Here is a 20,967-nt window from a genome sequence, read left to right on the forward strand (position 1 = left end):
TTGACTTGCCCTTAGTCATACTGATTAATATCTTAAATATCATCATAGAACTTTTATCCAGCAATTGAAGGAAGCAAAGGCAGAGACCCACATCGGAGTACTGCACTGAGCTCCCAAGTCCAGTTGAAGAGTGGAAGGAATGAGAATATGAGCAAACAGCTCAAGACCATGATGGGTATACTCACTGAAAAACACTACCTGAGCTAATGGGAGCTCACCAACTCCAACCTGACTGGGAAGGAACAAGCACAGGACCAAATTATTCCTGCTCAATGTGGTTGACAGTTGCATGGCTGGGGCAGACTGTGGGTCCACTGGCAGTGTCAGCAGGATTTATTCCTACTGTGTATATTGGCTTTCTGGGAACCTACTCTCTTTGGATGAATATCTTGCTTAGCCTAGATATAGTAGGGAGAGACTTGGCTCTTTCACAAAGCAATGTGTCTTACCCTCTCTGAGGATTGGATGGGAGTGGGTTTGGAGCAAATGTGGAGGGAATTGGAGGAGGGGAGGGAGTGGAAATGTATGTATGATAATTAAAATATTTTTTCTTTTTTTTAAAAAATTAACAAATTAAAAAACAAAACCAAGAAAACAAACATACAAACAAAAATAAAAACAAAAATTCTGAAAAATTTCAACCACAGTTTCTTTTGCATTTCCACTGTGTAAGTTCTTTATCTGGAACTTTTGTGGTTTTGTTCAGTGGAGTCCTATTTCTCTACCTCTTAACTCAGTTACAGAACTTAGCTTAAACATCATCATACAAAGGGCTAAAACATATTTCTTTGTTTTTATGTATTTGACAATTACTCTTTCCCCATCCTGGCAACTTAAGAAATTTGTAATTCTAGCTGTTTTAAAGATGGGGTTTTATGTAGTTCAGGTTATCCTTGTATTTGATATTTAGCTGAGGAGTACCCTCTCTCTTCACTTTGGTAGTGCTGATATTACCAGTGTCATTATCATGCTTTGCAGCACTTTTAATTTGAAAGATGTGGTGCCATTCATTAAAATGCCAGCGTGTCAGCCATGCTCTAGAATCATCTAGAATACCATTGTGCTAATAAATCCGTTAATAGTTGGGCGGTGGTGGCACATGCTTTTAATCCCAGGACTAGCAAGGCAGAGGTAGGTGAATCTCTGTGAGTTCAAGGCCAGCATTGTATACAGAGTGAGTTCCAGGATAGTCAGGGCTACACAAAGAAACCCCCATCTCGAAAATAAAATAAACAAGCAAACAAACAAATAAAAACCAAACCAAACACCCTACCTTAACAGTTTTCCTTATTTATAAAGTTAAGAGCAACCTGACTGTAAATTTTAAGTGCTTTAACAGCTTTTGAAGATCCCCATGGGATTATAGGTGATTAATTTTTATTTTATCTTTATAGTAATGACTAAATTTGTTAAATTTTCTACAAATATTTTCTAAAAGTTTGAAGTGTTTTAGTTTTGGCTGCACACGGGTGCAGGAGACTGTGGATGTGAGAAGAGGATATTGCTTGGGGCTTGTAACTGGAGTTCTCTAAAGGGTGAGCAGTGTCCTGCAGTGTTGGGGGCTGAATTCTGGTTCCTTGCAATAGCAGCAAGCACCTTTAACAGCTGAGCACCCTCCCTAGCTCCGGGTGTGTTCTCTTAATGTTTTTGGCAAGTTTATGTTTTCTTGCTCAAGACTTTTTATGTTTACTGTTTTTCATTCTGCTTACTGATTTTTGAGAAATGACTTGAGAATTTGTTCATTTTTCAATTCAACTCTATTTTCTTTCATATCTGAAGGCTTTCATATTAAATGAATATATACTCAACTGATTTTGCCTGTTTCATGACATTAACCATTTTATCAACCAGAATTTATGCATGTTTTTTACTGGAAAATACTACTAAGCATGGTGCTTGGCTTATAGTAAGTGTATGCTTGAGAAAAATAGTTAAAATAAGATCTTTATGTATGTATTTTGGCTCATTAATTCCACATGGTATTTTATATTAATAAAAAGTCAAATTACTAAAATGCTCATCTCATTACTGTTTATATGTGATAAATATATTATTTGATATATATTTCATAAAAATGCGCTAACCAATCCAGTTGAATTAGAGATAATAGAAGATGTATGAATTAAATAATTATAGCTATACAAGTTAATATGCTTTATATTTTATAAACAACAGATGTTTCTTATTCTGTTTTTTTTTTCTTTTTCGAGACAGGTTTCTCTGTAGCTTTGGAGCCTATCCTGGAGCTAGCTTTTGTAGACCAGGCTGGCCTTGAACTCACAGAGATCCACCTGCCTCTGCCTCCCGAGAGCTGGGATTAAAGGCATATGCCACCAACGCGTGGCCAATGTTTGCTATTCTTACATACAATTAGAGAAAGATAATAAAAATGAAAAATACTTTATAATTAAAGTTTAGTCCTTTCTTCATATTGATCATTTAACTCAAATGTTGCTGTTCTGGGTACAAATTATCATAGTTATCTCCATATTTAGATAAAAAAATTTTAATGTAACAAATAGCTTATCCATATCCAAATCTTGAAACTCTAGCAATGATATTAAATAGTAAAGCATACAATAACATCTACCTACATATAAGAAATTAAAACTTACATATAAGTTGACAATGGTCAGAGATTATTAAGTTATGTGCAGTAGAATGAAATCATTTTTTTGTTTCTGTGTAATAAAATTTTGTGTTTTGTGTTTTTTTTAATAGTTCATCTTTTTTTCTAAATTACAAGTGACTTTTCAACTATATACATAAGTGACCCAATGTCATGCTTCAGCATTCAAAAATTAAGACTAATAAATATTAAAGTGATTGTGGCAACACTAGTTTAAATAAGACATGACATAGTTAATGGACATTAGAGGAAAAAAGGAAATATGGTAGGGAGAATTGTGTTCGTATTACATGTATTTATCCTGGAGAAAGAGAGGACATGAAGGCAAGGCAGTGTTAGATCTTGGGACATTAGTGTTATGTCAAGGAGGTGACAAATGAGTTGGAGTCATTTTATATGTCAGCATATAAAATGTCCTATTGAGGAAAATAGATGAAGCAACTTCGTAATTAGAGCAATGTATTCAATTTTGGTTTCTTTTTAAAACTATCCATGTATTTTGTAGGTATGAGTGATTTGTCTATGTACATGCACATGCATCATGGGCATGTTGCCCTCAGAGGACAGAAGAGGGCATCAGATCCCTTGGAACTGCAGTGAGAGGCAGCTGTGAGCCAACATGAAGGAGCTGGCAATCAAATCTGGTCCTATGCAAGAGGAGCAAGTGCTCTCAACCATTGAGCCATTTTTCAAGCTCTTCCATTTTGATTTCTACAGAGAGTTTTAGTTTTTATTTTTACATACTTCCATTATGAGTATAGAACTTGCCCAGATTCATGGCCCCATTTCCAGGAATAAAAGCATTGATTATGAGTCTATTTTTCCAGTGATGGACGTAGAAGAGTACCCACAAAGGAATGACTTATTTAAAATAGTTCTCTATTAATTATATTCATTAATATAACTTGACCTTGGAAAACAGTGACATAAAATGTTCATTTATTGCTATTCAGTCACATATTTAATGGTAGTAATAACCTTTCTCTCTTTATTTTGTCATGGAGACATTTATTATTTCCTCAAGTTATAAACACAATGTAAAGTATGGGAAAAATCTTTTCATATTTTCAAAAGACAAGATATTTTCAGAATATGTGGTTTTATTTTCTACTCTAAGGCTATAAGTTACAAAGCAATTACAAAACAGATTTATTTTGGATTGTTCAAATAAAATATTTATTGCAAGTTCATGGAGCTTAATACCTCAGAAAAGAGTTGATTGCCACCAGCAGCAAGGTGACTAAGACAGAATGGTTAAGGGAGTGAACTTGTGTTGAAAGGATAAAGGAGACACCATGTAACTATAGCCAATTTCCACGTCCTTCTCCACCCCGGTCCTCACGGCCCAGGTTTACTCTCTGCAGCCTTATCCTCTAGAACCTGCATGTCTACTATGGTGGTTTCTGGCCTCTTTACTTAAAAATACATTTCCCCAGTATGTTCTTAATAACTTTGTCATTTTACAGTATATTGACTTATAGCACATTGTGCTGGCTTTCATGTTGTGTTCACCTGTGCTCGGAGGGTAGGACTCTTCTGGCTTCTAATAACATGAATGAGTTTGACTGGTTTATGTGAGTGCTTCATGTAAATTCACTTTTGCAAATATTGCTCCTCTCTTCACGTGAATTCTTACAGTCTTAAGGTATCTACGGTGTGCAGTTATCTTTGTATAAGTTTTCTAGTTTATCCATGAGTGTCTTAAGTGAAGGATGCTCCAAAAGAAATCTGATCAGCATGATATGCTGTGAAGCTCTTTGTTTTGAATTCTTGTAAGAATAGTTGTGTTTTTCCTCATGTGGTTGAAATGTGAATTAAATGCAAGCTCTTTATATATTTCTCAAACATACTCTTGCCCACTCACTTCTCTTTCAATCACTCATATAATATTGTTTTTCAATGACTCTGAACTAAATAATTTCTACATATTTTGTGGCACTAAAAAATAATAAACCATATATTTAAATACTTGGGTTTTAGGAATATATCTAGTTATACTTGTTTAAATGTCTGTAATTTACTTTCTGCAGTCATAAATTAATTTGCTCTAATCAGTGACTTTATTTGAACTCTGCAATATTAATTAACATATTCACTTGTGTGGGTCCTTTGTCTTTTCATCTCGACAATGTATATAACTTTAAAATACAAAGTCACTAAGCTCAATACACTAGTGCTCTTAGAAGGACCTGTGCTGGCAATTCAGGGGTCCATGGGAATCCTGCCGAGGACAGTATTGTAACAGACAGTATGTGAAAATTCGCAGCTGTTTTAGCAAAGTGTTAGAGCCTATATTTGGAATTGGGAGAACTGTAGACTAGGTTATTCCACCTAGCCAAAGTAGCCTATGGGAAGAGCCAATGGCACTGTTGAGGCTATGTAAATATGCATGGGAATTAGTAGTTGACCCTCCTCTGTTTGAGGTCCCAAACTGCCTAAGGGAAAAGTGAAATAAAAGAAAATAACAAAAGAATCATGCAGTAGAAGAATAGGGATGTTCCTTGTTACCTGGAACCAGACTAGTCAAAGCCAAACAAAGGGTCAGGATGACTTCTGATGCTTTTCACTGTATTTTCTGGTATATGATTCCAAGTATACATTAGAAGGAGTCACACACAGTTCACAGTGTATACCACTTTCATGCCTATTCGCAAAATAAATACCTTGAACAAATTGGCCACAGAATACCAAAAATTCAAATTACTCTGGTGAGAAAACAATGTTCACACAATGGGAAGGCAGAGAAGCACAGATGAATATCAATGACCTCTATGCTCCGTTGTCTCTACTGAGCTTACTAACAGCCATTAAACAAGTGGGTGTCACTCCAGTGGACATTTAAAGAGGGGAGAGTAATTTTATGTGATGTAGCTCCTGAGACCCAGGGCCTTGTTGAAGGTCCGGCTGAGAGCATTCTTCACCTCATTATTCCTCAGGCTATAGATGATGGGGTTCAACATGGGAGTCACAACAGTGTAGGACAATGACAGCAGCTTCTTGCTTTCAGGGGAATTATTTGATTTAGGCCTAAAGTAAGTGAGGCTTAAAGACACATAGAAAAGAGAGACAACGAGGAGATGTGAGGAGCAGGTAGAGAAGGCTTTGTGTTTCCCTTTAGCTGATGGAATCTTGAGGATGGATGCAGCAATGCGAGTGTAGGAACACAGGATCAGCAGACAGGGTATCATAACGACCAGAATGGTGCCTACAATGGCATAGACCTCAAACCATGCTGTGTCTGCGCAGACCAGCCTCAGCACAGGTGGGCTGTCACAGAAAAAGTGGTTCACCTTGTTGTTGGCACAGAACGGAAAACTGAAGAGCCATGTGGTCTGCACAGTGGCTACAGGGAATCCTGGAAACCAGGAGGCAGCAGCCAGTTTGGTACATGTCCCTTGGTTCATGATGACTGGGTAATGCAAAGGACTGCAGATGGCTACATAGCGATCATAGGCCATGGTGGCCAGGAGGAAGCATTCAGCCACTCCAAAGAAGAAGAAGAAATACATCTGAGTGGCACAGCCAAGGAAAGAGATGCTTGTGTCCTGGGCAATCAGGGTCCCCAACATTTTAGGCACAATGACCAGGTTGAAGCCAAGCTCTAAGAAGGACAAGTTTCTGAGGAAGAAGTACATTGGACTTTGCAGCATGGGATCAGCCAATGTCACCAGAATGATGAGGCTGTTTCCCATCAGAGTGATTAGGTAGATGGCTAAAAATGCCAGGAAGAGCAAGGCCTGAATTTCAGTAGGCAGGGAAGAGAAGCTCATGAGAACAAATTCAGTTATTCTTGACCAGTTTCCTGCAGCCATGGGCTACAAATTTCCACTGTGCTTATGAAGACAGATTCTTAGCAGACCACACTAATTAAATCATGAATTCTTTGTGTGCCACCATGTCTCTACCTCTAAGCCTTCCTAGCCAAGTGCATACAGTGAAGCTGTTCCTGGTTCTCTGCTAGTACTGGTTCACTGAAAAATATCTGTAGAACTTGGCTTTATAAAGGCTTTATTAAACCAATGAATATTGTGAACTTGTTTTCAGGTCCCGTACATGCATCTCCTCCCCATCCCCACCCCCCTTCTTCAGCAATCACAAAAGATAGTGCACATTGTACAAGGATGCTCTTTGAGAAATCAGATGAAGAAGCTATGACCACACTACCAGACTGCAGAGCAAATGGTGCAGTCAGCACTGTCTGTAAAGATGATTGCTCAGAAAATCCCAAGTAGCTGGGTGTTCGTCTAAGTTAGACTACCAGCAAAATTAAATATGAAATGCAAATTGCAAAACGTTGCTTCCAAGAATGTCTGTAAAAAAGAAAATAAAAGAATGTCTGTGAAGTCATTTTCGAAACTGTCCTAAATAATTCCTTCCACCCACACCTCGATGTCTTGCAATGGTTTAAATGCTGTGGGACTGCAGGTCCTGTCTCTGTCTCCAGTGAGAAGAGCCCATTCCTAAGAAATATGTATCTGGAAATGAAAAAAAAAAGAAGACAGATTCTTGATTGCACAAGACAGATTCTGAACTCCCCTCCCCCTCCAGATTGTTCATTAGTTTTAGGAAAGAGGCAAAATCAGTATATGTTAAAATAGGACAGATTTCTAGTGCTTATTTGAGCCATGCCTGAGTGAGCCTTTGAAGTGGATTTTCCCATTTGCACATTCACAAGTAGGAAGGACAAGCATAGGGAGATCACTGAGTCTGTAGAAAGGACATTGAAAGAAACATTTTTGGAATTGTGATGGCTTTGAAAATGGACAAACTTTTGAGAAATATATCCATTATTAATAATTTCAAAAAAAACTCACTAAATAGGCATTTACTAAACCTCTGGAAATAGAATTGCCATAGTAGACAGGCAAGCTAACGTTCTTCTACTTATCATGAATCTTGACTTTGAGAGGTGATTGGTGTGTGAGCATCTGTTGAAAACAGTTTATGTGTCCCATCTCCCTGAAATTTCTGTTTCCTGTGTGAACACACTTACCTCAGAGAAATAGTAGAAAAGCAAGGGAGGGATTTTTCCTCAGATTGGGTCTCACTGTGCATCCCAGGTTGGCCTCAAACCCACAATTCTCCTGCCTCTGTATCCATCTCAGTGCTGGCAATAAAGGTATGCATTACTATTCCTGTAACAAAGCAGATTTTTTAACCCAAACAATATCTATTGAATTGCAAACCTGTTTTAATTTTTACTAAATTATATGTTACAGGATTCTGCTTTTACCTTAGGATTTGTTCATTGATGTTTCAAAGAATTAATGGAATTTTAAAAATAATTTCAAGAAAGATAAAGGAAAAGGCAGTGAAGATAACCCGTATCACTAACATCAGTATGTTCAGAAGGTTCCCTAGGCCTAGCTGAATCCTAGCTGTATCATATGGTTCTAACCTTGTTGATTACTAGCAAGATGTTTCCTTATCATCATTTTTGCAATGTAGTATATTGAATTTTAAAGGAAAAATGTTGAGATTCAGTTGGAAAATTAAATTTACTGAACAAGACATGGTGAGGGAATCACCATAAGAAAAATATCTAAAAGAAAAACATACTAACCGTGAAAGACAGAGTCAGATTCTTGATGTAGTTGGTCATGCCTTAATCCCAGCATTTAGAAGGCTGATGGCCATGAGTTACAGGTCAATCTGGAACTTCCATGAGTTCCAGGTTAGCCTGGGCTAGAGAGTAAGGCTTGTCTCGAAAGTAAAACAGAATAAGCAAACCAATTAAATACTCACCAAACCAACATTTATGCAATAAAAAGCAAAAATAATGATGTTGGTTGGGTATTTTATACTCCTATGTTTTTTTACATGCTAATGCAGAAAAAGTCCCTGAACTTTGGGACAGTAGAATGACTTGTTCATGTGCATCATGTAGAATGATCACTGACAATTGCAAGACCAGGTGGTATGGTGCAAATGAAGGAGAGGGGTGAAAGCTGTGAATATAGAACCAGGTTGCATGCTTACCTTTCTCATGAGTATTCACTGCCAACCAAATCTGAAGCAATAGACAAGCTCGATGAAGAAATCTTAATGTTATTGATAGATGATGCGAATATCAAGGTTGCCTTTAAAATTCCAAGGCATCTACAGAGGAACAGAGGATTGTTATCAAAGGATAAGTATGGCCATACGGACCAAAGATTTTCCTGAAACAGGCAATGTCTTGAGTTTTCCAAAAAAGTCTTATGAAACAATAAAAGAATCAATAATGCAGCAGAAACTGTCAAGTAGAAACCTTCTTACTGCCACTGAAAGGCAAAAGTCAACTCTGTCATACAAATTATGAATTAAAAATGTTTATACATTGACTATAATACACTCATCTCTATTTTATTTTACTTAACTTTAGGGTGAATAAGGAAAATTCTTTTAAGTGGCCTGATTAGAAAAACAATGAAACAAGGCAAGGTAAATAAAAATATTCATATAAATCACAACTCAAGAGAAAAAAGAAGATTTCTTACCATTACCCATTTTAAAGGAAATATTACCATCCTGGGTCTGGTATTATATTGCAGTTTTTAAAGCTATTATCTTTGGCAGAAAGGATATACTAGAATTCACTGGCCCATTTCCTCCAACTTTGTGCAAAACCAAATTTACCTCGGGAAGTAAAATAAGAAATACAAAATGGGAGGCCGCATCTTTAAACTACAGTCCACAGTTTAACAAAGGGAAATAAGTAGCTTTGGTGACTGGATGTTTGGAAAGATCTTCATCACAACAGTTTGTTGTCACAATTGGTGATATCTTCCATGAAAGTACAATACGTATTCACATAAAATCATAAACAGAATTTTGTGCAAAACTAAAAAATCTGTCAGATCCAGAATATCAATCAGCTTTGAATGCATTTTAAAAGAGGTTCTGCTTAATGGAACTAATTACTTTGAGTGTTACCTAATAACTATTAACATGGCAATAATAATAACAAAGGCATGATAAATGACCATATCTTACAATGAGTCAATAAGAAGTTTTGTTTTAGAAGACTGGAAATTTCTATAAAAGTTCTGCATGTTTGTTGATCAGCATCATAAAATCAGTGACAATATTTAAGTAACATAACCAGTGATAAACTCATTTAATTTGTTTCCTTCCTATATATTTACCAATACTCATTCTCTTAATAGTTAAAAATGTTAACTGAGATACACTGACCCTCATTCAGCAGGCAGAAGAAAATGCTAAGAGATACTTTGTCTACTACACAGAACTTACAGGACCAGAAGAAGTTAAAGCAGATGACAGAAAACCCCTGGTTTAATTGTCCTTAGCTGTCTCTCTTTTGTCTTTGGTGTTAGACGAAGAGATTAGAACCTTGGTTTCCCTCAGGTGTTACTACACTTTCTTTTATTGCCCATGGGACCTGAAGTTTCTTGAATCTATTGTACCTTGAGGATGTGAAGTTCCAATGCCAACAGGATAAACCCCAAGAAAGAAAACCAAACTCTAGTGAAGGGAAGCATCATCACCATGTAAGAGTCTGCAGCTGAATGTCTTAAATTTAACCCTTGCTCTGGGTCTCTCTGCTTGTGGTACTTAGCAGTTTTGTTAAACACTCTGAGCTTCAGTTCATTTTTTATTAAAGATAATTTTCTCATTGTATGCTATGAAATGCTATAGAAATGATGTTATGATTAAATAAAATGTCATATATCCATTTAAAAGGTAACAGTTTATAAATTTAATAAATATTTGTATCACACAATATCACAGATCGGGCACTCTTTTGCCAATTCAATTATACTAGTAAGACAGTTATGATTATTTTGCTTAGATGGCTTATACTTTTATTTATTTTCTTTGAAATGGGTTCTCATGTAGTCCAGGATGGCCTTTGAGTCACAAAGGAGCCGAGTGACTTTGAACTGTTCCTTTTGTCATGACTTACCAAATACTGAGACCATAGCCGTAGACCACCATGCTCAATGTGTACAGTTCTAGGGTTGAACCAGGGCTTCACTTATGCTATGTAAGCACACCACTAAGTGAACTGGATTCCTAATCCAAAGCTTATTCCATGTGTAGTGGGATCTCCAGGTAGATTGGAAGTAAGTTTGACTCAGTGGCTTCTAGAAGTTCAGGAGGCAAGAGATAGAAAACTATAAGGGAAAAATGTCCTAAATATGTAGATTTTTTTCTCTTTCAAAAAACTTCTTTATTGTATCTTTGAGTGTTTCCCATCATGCAGCCCAATTCTGTTCACCTCCAAGTCCACCCATATCCAACCTCATCACTGCAGCCTGTACCCACAAAAAGCCAAAACAAGGTAAGCAAGCAAGCAAACAAAAGCAACAACAACAACAACAGAAAAACCAACAAACCAAAACAGAATAGTTGTGTATCTGGGTGTTAGCCAGGCAGGTCAGATGGAGCCACTATGGCCAACTGCCTTGGGTATAGGATGCAGTCAGTTCCCTTACATGCATGCCCTCAGGGTAGGCTCATCCTCAATTGTGGTGAGAAGTGGGGCCCCTATTATCTAAATGCAGGGTCTTGCTCACTTACTGAGTGGCCAGCGAGAGCCAAGGCCAGTTTTTCCAGCATAGTAAAGCATGAGTCTGACTTAGCATAGCCCTCTGATTTCATCTTGCATTGATCATAAGGCCTACTGAGGTGACACTGGCCATTGACTTCAAAACAGACCAGTCTGTGGCTGGACCACAGACCCAGATATGGTCCTAGGTAGCAGCATGATCTGGACATCATGATTGTTTCAGGTGGAAAGCAAATATCCCTTGACAGTTTACTCCTCACTGCCATCACAACTGACCCAGGTGGCAACCTGGCCTCCAATATATGCCCACTGCTTTGTCTCCATCCTTGCTTTATGCGTTTTTCCACAGCATATGACCCATTCCACTTCTCTGTCTTTCCTATTTTCTCTGTCCCATTTTTCTTTAAAATGATGAGAGGGCCCCTGTACTTCTTTCTGTCAGTCTGGGCCTGACAGACATACCAGGCTGGCCTTCTTTTCACTAGTAGGGGCCTTGAGGGTAGATCTTATTCTTAGATTTTCCATTTTTAGTTACCTTGTTCTATGCTGGTCATTTTCCAGGAAAATGTATACAGTGGAAACATTTGTCCCTAAGTATTCAGGTGACTGGAGGCTATTAGATTTTGAAGGAGCTAGTCAACAGTTCAAGACAGAAATCGAATGAAATTAATTTGTAAGCAAGCTTATTTTTTTTCTGGTATAAAAATCCTATATAGTAGCTATAGCTGGAGATAGGATCCTGTGCTCAGAGACCCTGGGGTGCTACAAGGAGTGGGAGCCTTTGTTTGTCCTGGTCACCTGGCTGGTTTACACCCAAAATCACCACACAGAAAATGTATTCATTAAAACACTGCTTGTCACGTTAGCTCTAGCTTCTTATTGGCTAATTCTTTTTTTTTAAATTTTTTTATCTGCATTTTTTTATTTCTTTTTTTTTAAAGTTTATTAAATTATAAAAGTTTCCATTTCTGCCCCTCCTCCCAACACCCTCCCACTTCCCCCACTCCCTCTCCTCCTCCCTCTCCATCCCTAAGAGTAGTCAGGGTTTCCTGCCCTGTGGGAAGTTCAAGTTCCTCCCCCCTCCCTCCAGGTCCAGGAAGGTGAGTATCCAAACAGACTGGATCCCAAAAATCCAGTATATGCAGAGGAAACAAGTCCCAGTGTCATTGTCAATGGCTTTTCAGAAAGACTCTGGGCCAGCCACATCCAGAGAATCCGGCCACATTCAGAAAATCTGGTTAGATCACGTGCTCGTTCAGTTCCAGTCCAGCTGGCCTTGGTGAACTCTCATTAGATCAGTCCCCTTGCATCAGTGGGTGATGGCGCCCATCGCAGTCCTGATTTCTTTTTCCATTTTCTTCATCCTTCTGCTCCTCATTTGGACCGTGGAGGGCTCCGTCCGGTGCTCCAATATGGGTCTCCGTCTGTATCGTCATCCAACGTCGGATGAAGGTTTCCTCTGCTCTTGCCTTCTTTGTTCACGTTCTCCTTCCTTCTGCCTCTCCTTTGGACCTAGGGAGCTAGGTCCAGTGTTTTGACGTGGGTCTCTGCCTCCATCTCCCTCCATCGCCAGATGAGGGTTCTATGGTGATATGCAAAATGTTCATCAGTATGGTTGTGGGCCAAGGCCGGTTCAGGCACCCTCTCCTCTAACCAGAGAAAAATCTGGGGATCTCTCCTTGGGCCTGGGATCCCCTTTATACTCAAGTCTCTTGTAAACCCTAAAATGACTCCCTTAGTTGAGGTATATACTTCCCTGATCCCATATCTATCCATTCTCCCTCCCCCCCATTCCAGTCCCCCGATCTTTCCCCATTCCTCCCCTACTCCCTTCTCTCTAACCCTCTCCCCTTCCAACAGCCCCCCCACCACCCCCATGCACCCGAGGTTACCTGGCACTCTTGTCTATTTCCAATCTCCAGGAGGATAGCTACATGATTTTCGTCAGGTTCACCTTCTTATTTAGCTTCTCTAGGATCACGAATAATAGGCTCAAAGACCTTTAATTACGGTTAGAATCCACTTATGAGTCAATACATACCATATTCCTCTTTTTGGGTCTGGCTTACCTCACTCAGTAAAGTGTTTTCTATTTCCATCCATTTGCATGCAAAATTCAAGATGTCATTGTTTTTTACCGCTGAGTAAAACTCTAATGTATATATGTTCCACACCTTTTTAAACCATTCTTCTATTGAGGGGCACCTAGGTTGTTTCCAGGTTCTGGCTATTACAAATAGTGCTGCTATGAACATAGTTGAACAAATGCTTTTGTAGTATGTTAGGGCATCTCTTGGGTATATTCCCAAGAGTGGAATTGCTGGGTCCTGAGGGAGGTTGACTCCCAGTTTCCTGAGAAACCGCCAGACTGATTTCCACAGTGGCTGCACAAGTTTGCATTCCTACCAACAATGGATGAGTGTTCCCCTCATTCCACATCCTCACCAGCATAGGCTATCATTGGTGTTTTTGAGTTTGGCTATTCTGACAGATGTAAGATGATACCTCAGAGTTGTTTTGATTTGCATTTCCCTGATCACTAAGGAGGTTGAGCATGACCTTAAGTGCTTTTTAGCCATTCGAAGTTCATCTGTTGTGAATTCTCTGTTCAGTTCAGTACCCCATTTTTAATTGGGTTAATTAGAGTTTTAAAGTCTAGTTTCTTGAGTTGTTTGTATATTTTGGAGATCAGACCTTTGTCTGTTGAGGGGTTTGTGAAGAACTTCTCCCAATCAGAAGGTAGCCTTTTTGTCTTACTGACAGTGTCCTTTGCTTTACAGAAGCTTCTCAGTTTCAGTAGGTCCCATTTATTTATTGTTTCTCTTATTGTCTGTGCTCCTGGGGTTCTGCTTAGGAAGTGGTCTCCTGCGCCTATGTCTTGTAGACTACTTCCTACTTTCTCTTCTATCAGGTTCAAAGTGGTCGGATTAATGTTGATGTCTTTAATCCATTTGGACCTGAGTTTTGTGCACGGTGATAGATATGGATCTGTTTTCATTCTTCTACAGGTTGACATCCAGTTATGCCAGCACCATTTGTTAAAGATGCTATCCTTCTTCCATTGTATAGCTTTAGCTCCCTTGTCAAAAATCAGGTGTTCATACGTTTGTGGGTTAATACCCGGGTCTTCTATTCGATTCCACAGGTCGACTTCTCTGTTGTTATGCCAATACCAAGCTGTTTTCAATACTGTTGCTCTGTAATAGAGTTTGAAGTCAGGGATGGTAATGCCTCCAGAAGTTCCTTTATTGTATAAGATTGTTTTGGCTATCCTGGGTTTTTTGTTTTTCCATATAAACTTGATTATTGTTCTCTCCAGGTCTGTGAAGAAGTTTGATGGGATTTTGATGGGAATTGCATTGAATCTATAGATTGCTTTTGGTAGAATTGCCATTTTTACTATGTTGATTCTCCCAATCCAAGAGCAGGGGAGATCTTTCCATTTTCTGGTATCCTCCTCAATTTCTTTCTTCAAGGACTTAAAGTTCTTATCAAATAGGTCTTTCACTTCCTTGGTTAGAGTAACCCCAAGATACTTTATGCTATTTGTGGCTATCATGAAAGGTGATGTTTCTCTGATTTCCCTCTCTGCTTCTTTATCCTTTTTGTATAGGAGGGCTACCGATTTTTTTGGAGTTGATCTTGTATCCTGCCACATTACTAAAGGTGTTTATCAACTGTAGGAGTTCTTTGGTAGAGTTTTGGGGATCGCTTTTGTACACTATCATATCGTCTGCAAATAACGAAAGTTTAACTTCATCATTTCCAATTCGAATGCCCTTGATCCCCTTATGTTGTCTTATTGCTATTGCTAGAACTTCAAGCACTATATTGAAGAGGTATGGTGAGAGTGGACAGCCTTGTCGTGTTCCTGATTTTAGTGGAAAGGCTTTGAGTTTCTCTCCATTCAATTTGATGTTAGCTGTCGGCTTGCTGTATATTGCTTTTATTATATTTAGGTATGATCCTTGTATCCCCAGTCTCTCCAACACCTTTATCATAAATGGGTGTTGAATTTTGTCAAATGCTTTCTCAGCATCCAATGGAATGATCATATGGTTTTTTTCTTTCAGTTTATTTATATGATGGATTACATTGATAGATTTGCGTATGTTGAACCAGCCATGCATCTCTGGGATGAAGCCCACTTGATCATAATGGATAATTTTTCTAATGTATTCTTGGATTCGGTTTGCTTGTATTTTATTGAGTATTTTTGTGTCAATGTTCATGAGTGAGATTGGTCTGTAATTCTCTTTCTTGGTCGTGTCTTTGTGTGGTTTTGGTATCAGGGTAACTGTAGCCTCATAAAAAGAGGTTGGCAATGATTCTTCTGTTTCTATATTGTGAAATACATTAAGGAGTATAGGTATTAGCTCTTCCTGGAAGTTCTGGTAGAATTCTGCATTGAAACCATCTGGTCCTGGGCTTTTTTTGGTAGGGAGATTTTTAATAACAGCTTCTAATTCTTCACGACTGACAGGTCTGTTTAGATTGTTCACCTGGTCTTGGTTCAACTTTGGTATATGGTACTTATCTAAAAAAATGTCCATTTCTTTTACATTTTCCAACTTTGTGGCATATAAATTTTCATAGTAAGATCTAATGATTCTCTGAATTTCCTCTGCGTCTGTGGTTATGTCCCTCTTTTCATTTCTGATCTTATTAATTTGCATGTTCTCTCTCTACCGTTTGATTAATTTGTTTAGGGGCTTGTCGATCTTGTTGATTTTCTCCAAGAACCAGCTTTTTGATTCATTGATTCTTTGGATTGTTTTCTGTGTTTCTATTTTGTTGATTTCAGCCCTCAGTTTGATTATTTCCAGTCTTCTACTCCTCTTGGGTGAATCAGCTTCTTTTTATCTAGAGCTTTCAAGTGTGCTCTTAAGTCTCCAATGTGTGCTTTCTCCGTTTTCTTTAATTGGGCACTTAGTCCTATGAACTTTCCTCTTAGCACTGCTTTCATAGTGTCCCATAGGTTTGAGTATGTTGTGTCTTTATTTTCATTAAATTCAAGGAAGACTTTAATTTCTTTCTTTATTTCTTCCTTGACCCAGGGGTGATTCAGTAGTTGACTGTTCAACTTCCATGAATTTGTTGACTTCCTGGGGGTAGCACTGTTGTTGAGTTCTAACTTTAATCCATGGTGGTCTGACAAGACACAGGTGGTTACTAATTTTTTTTGTATCTGTGGAAGTTTTCTTTGTTACCCAGTATGTGGTCAATTTTCGAGAAGGTTCCATGAGCTGCAGAGAAAAAGGTATATTCTTTCCTATTTGGGTGGAACGTTCTATAGATGTCTGTTAAGTCCATTTGATTCAATACCTCCAATAATTCTCTTATTTCTCTGTTAGGTTTCTGTCTGATTGACCTGTCTATTGGTGAGAGAGGAGTGTTGAAGTCTCCTACTATTAGTGTGTGTGGTTTGATGACTGCCTTGAGTTCTAGAAGTGTTTCTTTTACATAAGTAGGAGGCTTTATATTAGGGTTGTAGATATTCAGGATTGAGACTTCCTCCTGATGAATTGTTCCTGTTATGAGTATAAAATGTCCATCTCCATCTCTTCTGATTGATTTTAGTTTGAAGTCAATTTTGTTGGAAATTAGAATGGCCACACCTGCTTGTTTCTTAGGTTCGTTTGCTTGAAAAACCTTTTCCCAGCCCTTTACTCTGAGTAGATGTCTGTCTTTGTGGTTGAGGTGTGTTTCTTGTAAACAGCAGAATGTTGGATCTTGTTTTCGTATCCAATCTCTTCGTCTGTGCCTTTTTATAGGTGAATTGAGTCCATTAATATTAAGTGATATTAATGACCAGTGGTTGTTGACTCCGGTTATTATTATTTTTTGTTTATTTGTTTAATAGAGTTTGTATGTGTCCCTTTTTTGAGTTAAGCTCGTGAAGGGTCGCTAGATGTCTGAGTTATTGTAGGCAATGTTGGCAATGTTGGATTCCTTGGGTTGCGATTTTCCTTCTATTACTTTCAGTAAGGCTGGGTTTGTGGCTACGAATTGTTTAAATTTGTTCTTATCTTGGAATATTTTGTTTTCTCCATTGATAGTGAATGATAGCTTGGCTGGGTATAGTAGTCTGGGTTTGCATCCATGCTCTCTTAGTTTCTGCAGTACCTCTATCCAGGACCTTCTGGCTTTCATGGTTTCCATAGAGAAGTCTGGTGTAAGTCTGATAGGTTTACCTGTATAAGTTACTTGCCCTTTTTCCTTTGCAGCTCTTAATATTCTTTATTTAATCTGTATGTTTTGTGTTTTGATTATTATATGGCGAGAGGATGTTTTTTTTTTTTTTTGATCAAGTCTATTTGGTGTTCTGTATGTTTCTTGAACCTTCATAGGAATATCATTCTTTAGGTTGGGAAAGTTTTCTTCTATAATTTTGTTGAATATATTTTCTGGTCTTTTGATCTGCAGTTCTTCTCCTTCTTCGATCCCTATTATTCTTAGATTTGGTTTTTTTTATTGTATCCCAGATTTCTTGAATGTTTTGTGATGAGAATTCATTGGATTTGCTGTTTTCTTTGATCAGAGCATTTATTTTCTCTATGGTATCTTCAGACTCTGAGATTCGTTCTTCCATCTCTTGTATCCTATTGGTTATGCTTGATTCTGTAGTCTCTGTTCGTTTACCTAGATTTTCCATATCCAGCCGGCCCTCGTTTTGTGTTTTCTTCATTGACTCCATTTCAGTTTTCAATTCTTGAACTGTTTCCATTACCTGTTTGATTGTTTTTTCTTGGTTTCCCAGTGTATCATTCATGGATTTACTCATTTCTTCGAACTTTTTGTTATATTTCTCATCCATTTCTTTACTCATTTCTTCAATCTTTTTGTTGTACTTCTCATCCAGTTCTTTAAGGGAGTTATTCATATCCTGTTTAAGGGACTCTATTGCTTTCATAATGGCATTTTTTCCCGCTTCTTCTGAATTAAGAGGTTCAAGACCTTCTATTGTAGGGTCATTGGTATCTGGTGTTTTCATGTTGTTTTTTAGATTGTTGGAGGAGTTCTTGCCTTGGCGTCTGCCCTTCTCTTCCTTCAAATGCTCTCTATTGGATCTTCTGGTACCAGGTCAGGTTCCCTTGTTGGGCAGGGACTTCACTGACAGAAGGTCTACCTTTCCTCAGGCAGTCTATTGAAACACAGGCACTCCCTCCTGCCGGGTTGCACTCACGGCCCAGGCCCAGCGCGCAAGGGAGCTACTCTTGGGAGATCTTGTGGCCCCAGAGGGAAGGGGGGAAGAGAGGAAGGTGTGCCTGTATAAAGACTGGGACAGGATTCGGGAGAGCTCTGCAGGGAGGAGCCTCCTCTGCCTGGTGACCAGAAAGTCGAGGGGGGTGGGGAAAGTCTGAATTCCTCCTAGCCAAAGCCCTTGGGACAGGAGCAAACTCACCCCTCCTCCAATGGATGTCTGCTAGAAGATCACTGTCTCTTGCTGGTCAGGAGTGTGGCTGAGCTGAGACAGAGCTTGCCTGTCCTCAGGCAGGCTCTCAAAGCAAAGGAACTGCCCCTGCCGGCCTGAGCCCACAGCCCAGGCCCAGCGTGCAAGGGAGCAGCTCTTGGGAGATCTTGTGGCCCCAGAGGGGAGGGGGGAAGAGAGGAAGGTCTACCTGGATAAAGGCTAGGACAGGATTTGGGAGAGCTCTGCAGGGACGACCCGCCTCTGCCTGGTGACCAGAAAGTCGAGGGGGGCGGGGAAAGTCTGAATTCCTCCTAGCCAAAGCCCTCAGGACAGGAGCAAACTCACCCCTCCTCCAATGGATGTCTGCTAGAAGATCACTGTCTCTTGCTGGCCAGGAGTGTGGCTGAGCTGAGACAGAGCTTGCCTGTCCTCAGGCAGGCTCTCAAAGCAAAGGAACTGCCCCTGCCGGCCTGAGCCCACAGCCCAGGCCCAGCGTGCAAGGGAGCAGCTCTGGGGAGATCTTGTGGCCCCAGAGGGGAGGTATTGGCTAATTCTTACATCTTAATTTAACCCATTTCTATCAATCGTGTATTGTCATGTGCCAGTGGCTTACTGACAGATTCTAACCAGTGTCCATATCAGGCAGGAGGATCCATGACTTCTCTCATTCTGTCCTTTTCCCCAGCATTCAGTTCTGTCTTTTCTGCCTACTTAAGTTCTGCCCTATCAGGCCCAAAACAGTTTCTTTATTCATTAACTAATAAATGAAAGTGACACATGAACAGTAAATCCTCCTACACCATTTCTCCTTTTATGTTGAAACAAAAAAGAAAGGCTTTAACTTTAACATAGTAAAATTACTTATAACAAAATAGGTATTAAGCAAGAATTATAGTTACAATATTTACATCTACTTTATCTTTTATCATAAATAATGAAAAATATAACTATAACTATCTATCTATTCTTCAACTCCATCAAAGACTCCAGAAGGATATAATATTACCTAAGTAAACAGGAAGTGCATATAAACAACTTTCAAAACTCTAGAATTGACAGAGACATCTCGCTGCCTGGAGATATACTCAAAGTTCTTCTGTACCACTGGGGCATCCATCTTCAGCCTACAGGCCCATAGTATCCAGCAGACTTTTCCATGAAGCAGGAAATTTCAAAGACAGTTCAGTCACTTCCTTCTATATCTTGTAGACTGTCTCGTGGACTCTTTCATGAAGCAGGAACCCTGAAGGATCATCTCACCGTTAGGCAAGTTCAGCAGTCATCTCTCTGTGGGTACTGCATGTCCAGTGAACCAGTCCAGGTAAGAGAAGTTTCTTGCCCAAATGGCTAACAGACTCCAAAAGGAGCCTCTTCTATGCCCATTTTCCTTTTGAAGTAGCTGGTGCTGCCAGGAGCAGATGTGTCTCATTGTCATGAAAAGCCCTAAGTTATTAAAACATTATAAATACCATATTCTGTAGTCTTTGAAAGATATAAAGAATGCCTATCTAAAATATATTTATGGACATCTATAAAATCTAACTAACATGACTACAAACTTGATTACTATAGATGATTATCTATTAACCTATATTTCTTAATTATACATTGCATTTTTTAAATGAACTACACAAACACAATACCTTAATCAAGAACAGAAATATACATAGAACAAGATTGACCTTAAATTTATATCAATAAACCAAGATCCATACCAATGTAAATTATTCATATTTATATCATATCCTCCTTTAAATGTAAAAGAACATTTATAAACAATATTTGGGAATATGGGTGTAGTTTTTTTCTCTCCAAAATGCTTTGTGATAAATTGGGGTCCTGTTAATCAGGTCTTTCATGGTGTATCCTGTGTGCTAGGTTCATCTCAGTGAGCAACTGAGTGAAATAAGTTTTTGAGGGTGTTCATGCCAACCTTTAAGGAGGCCTTGGTCCATGAAACCATATTGGTCTGGAAGCAATCCACAGATTCTCATCTTCTGTGAAAACAAAAAAGAACCTCTTTTCCAAAGCACCATATCCTTAGACCCAAATTCTGAAGTCAAAATACCTTTATAACATACATGCTGGTTTAGCTTAGCAGCCCATACAATGAAATGTCTCTGTGTACTTAGCGCCTTCACAGTCAAAAAATTCAAATGAAACACAATAATATACAGAATCCAGACTCTCAGTGAATTTTCCATCTTTATCTTGCATATTTTTCTTTTTCCTTTTAATCTACCATTATCTGTACTCTGTCTCTTTAAAGACTCTACCCTTTTTTAAAGCATTAACTCTATTTTATGACTTTCTATACTCTTTTTCTTCTCTCTCCTAAGCCTATGTACATCCATCTAACACTGTGACCCATTTAGAGATTGTATTTGTCTGAATCTGCCCTATTGTGAA

The 20,967-nt window shown here is 38.7% G+C and overlaps 1 protein-coding gene across 1 annotated transcript; it reads right to left on the reverse strand.

The window, feature by feature from the left end:
• Window positions 1-5,487: 5,487 nt before the first annotated feature.
• LOC125395248 (olfactory receptor 10A2-like) lies at window positions 5,488-6,441 on the reverse strand. The gene has a single exon (XM_048426556.3). It carries the CDS (start codon window positions 6,439-6,441, stop codon window positions 5,488-5,490), a length of 954 nt encoding a protein of 317 aa, XP_048282513.3.
• Between the last annotated feature and the right edge of the window lie 14,526 nt (window positions 6,442-20,967).

The sequence above is a fragment of the Myodes glareolus genome, chromosome 7, assembly GCF_982192425.1.
Source record: "Myodes glareolus chromosome 7, mMyoGla1.1, whole genome shotgun sequence".
NCBI lineage: Eukaryota > Metazoa > Chordata > Mammalia > Rodentia > Cricetidae > Myodes > Myodes glareolus.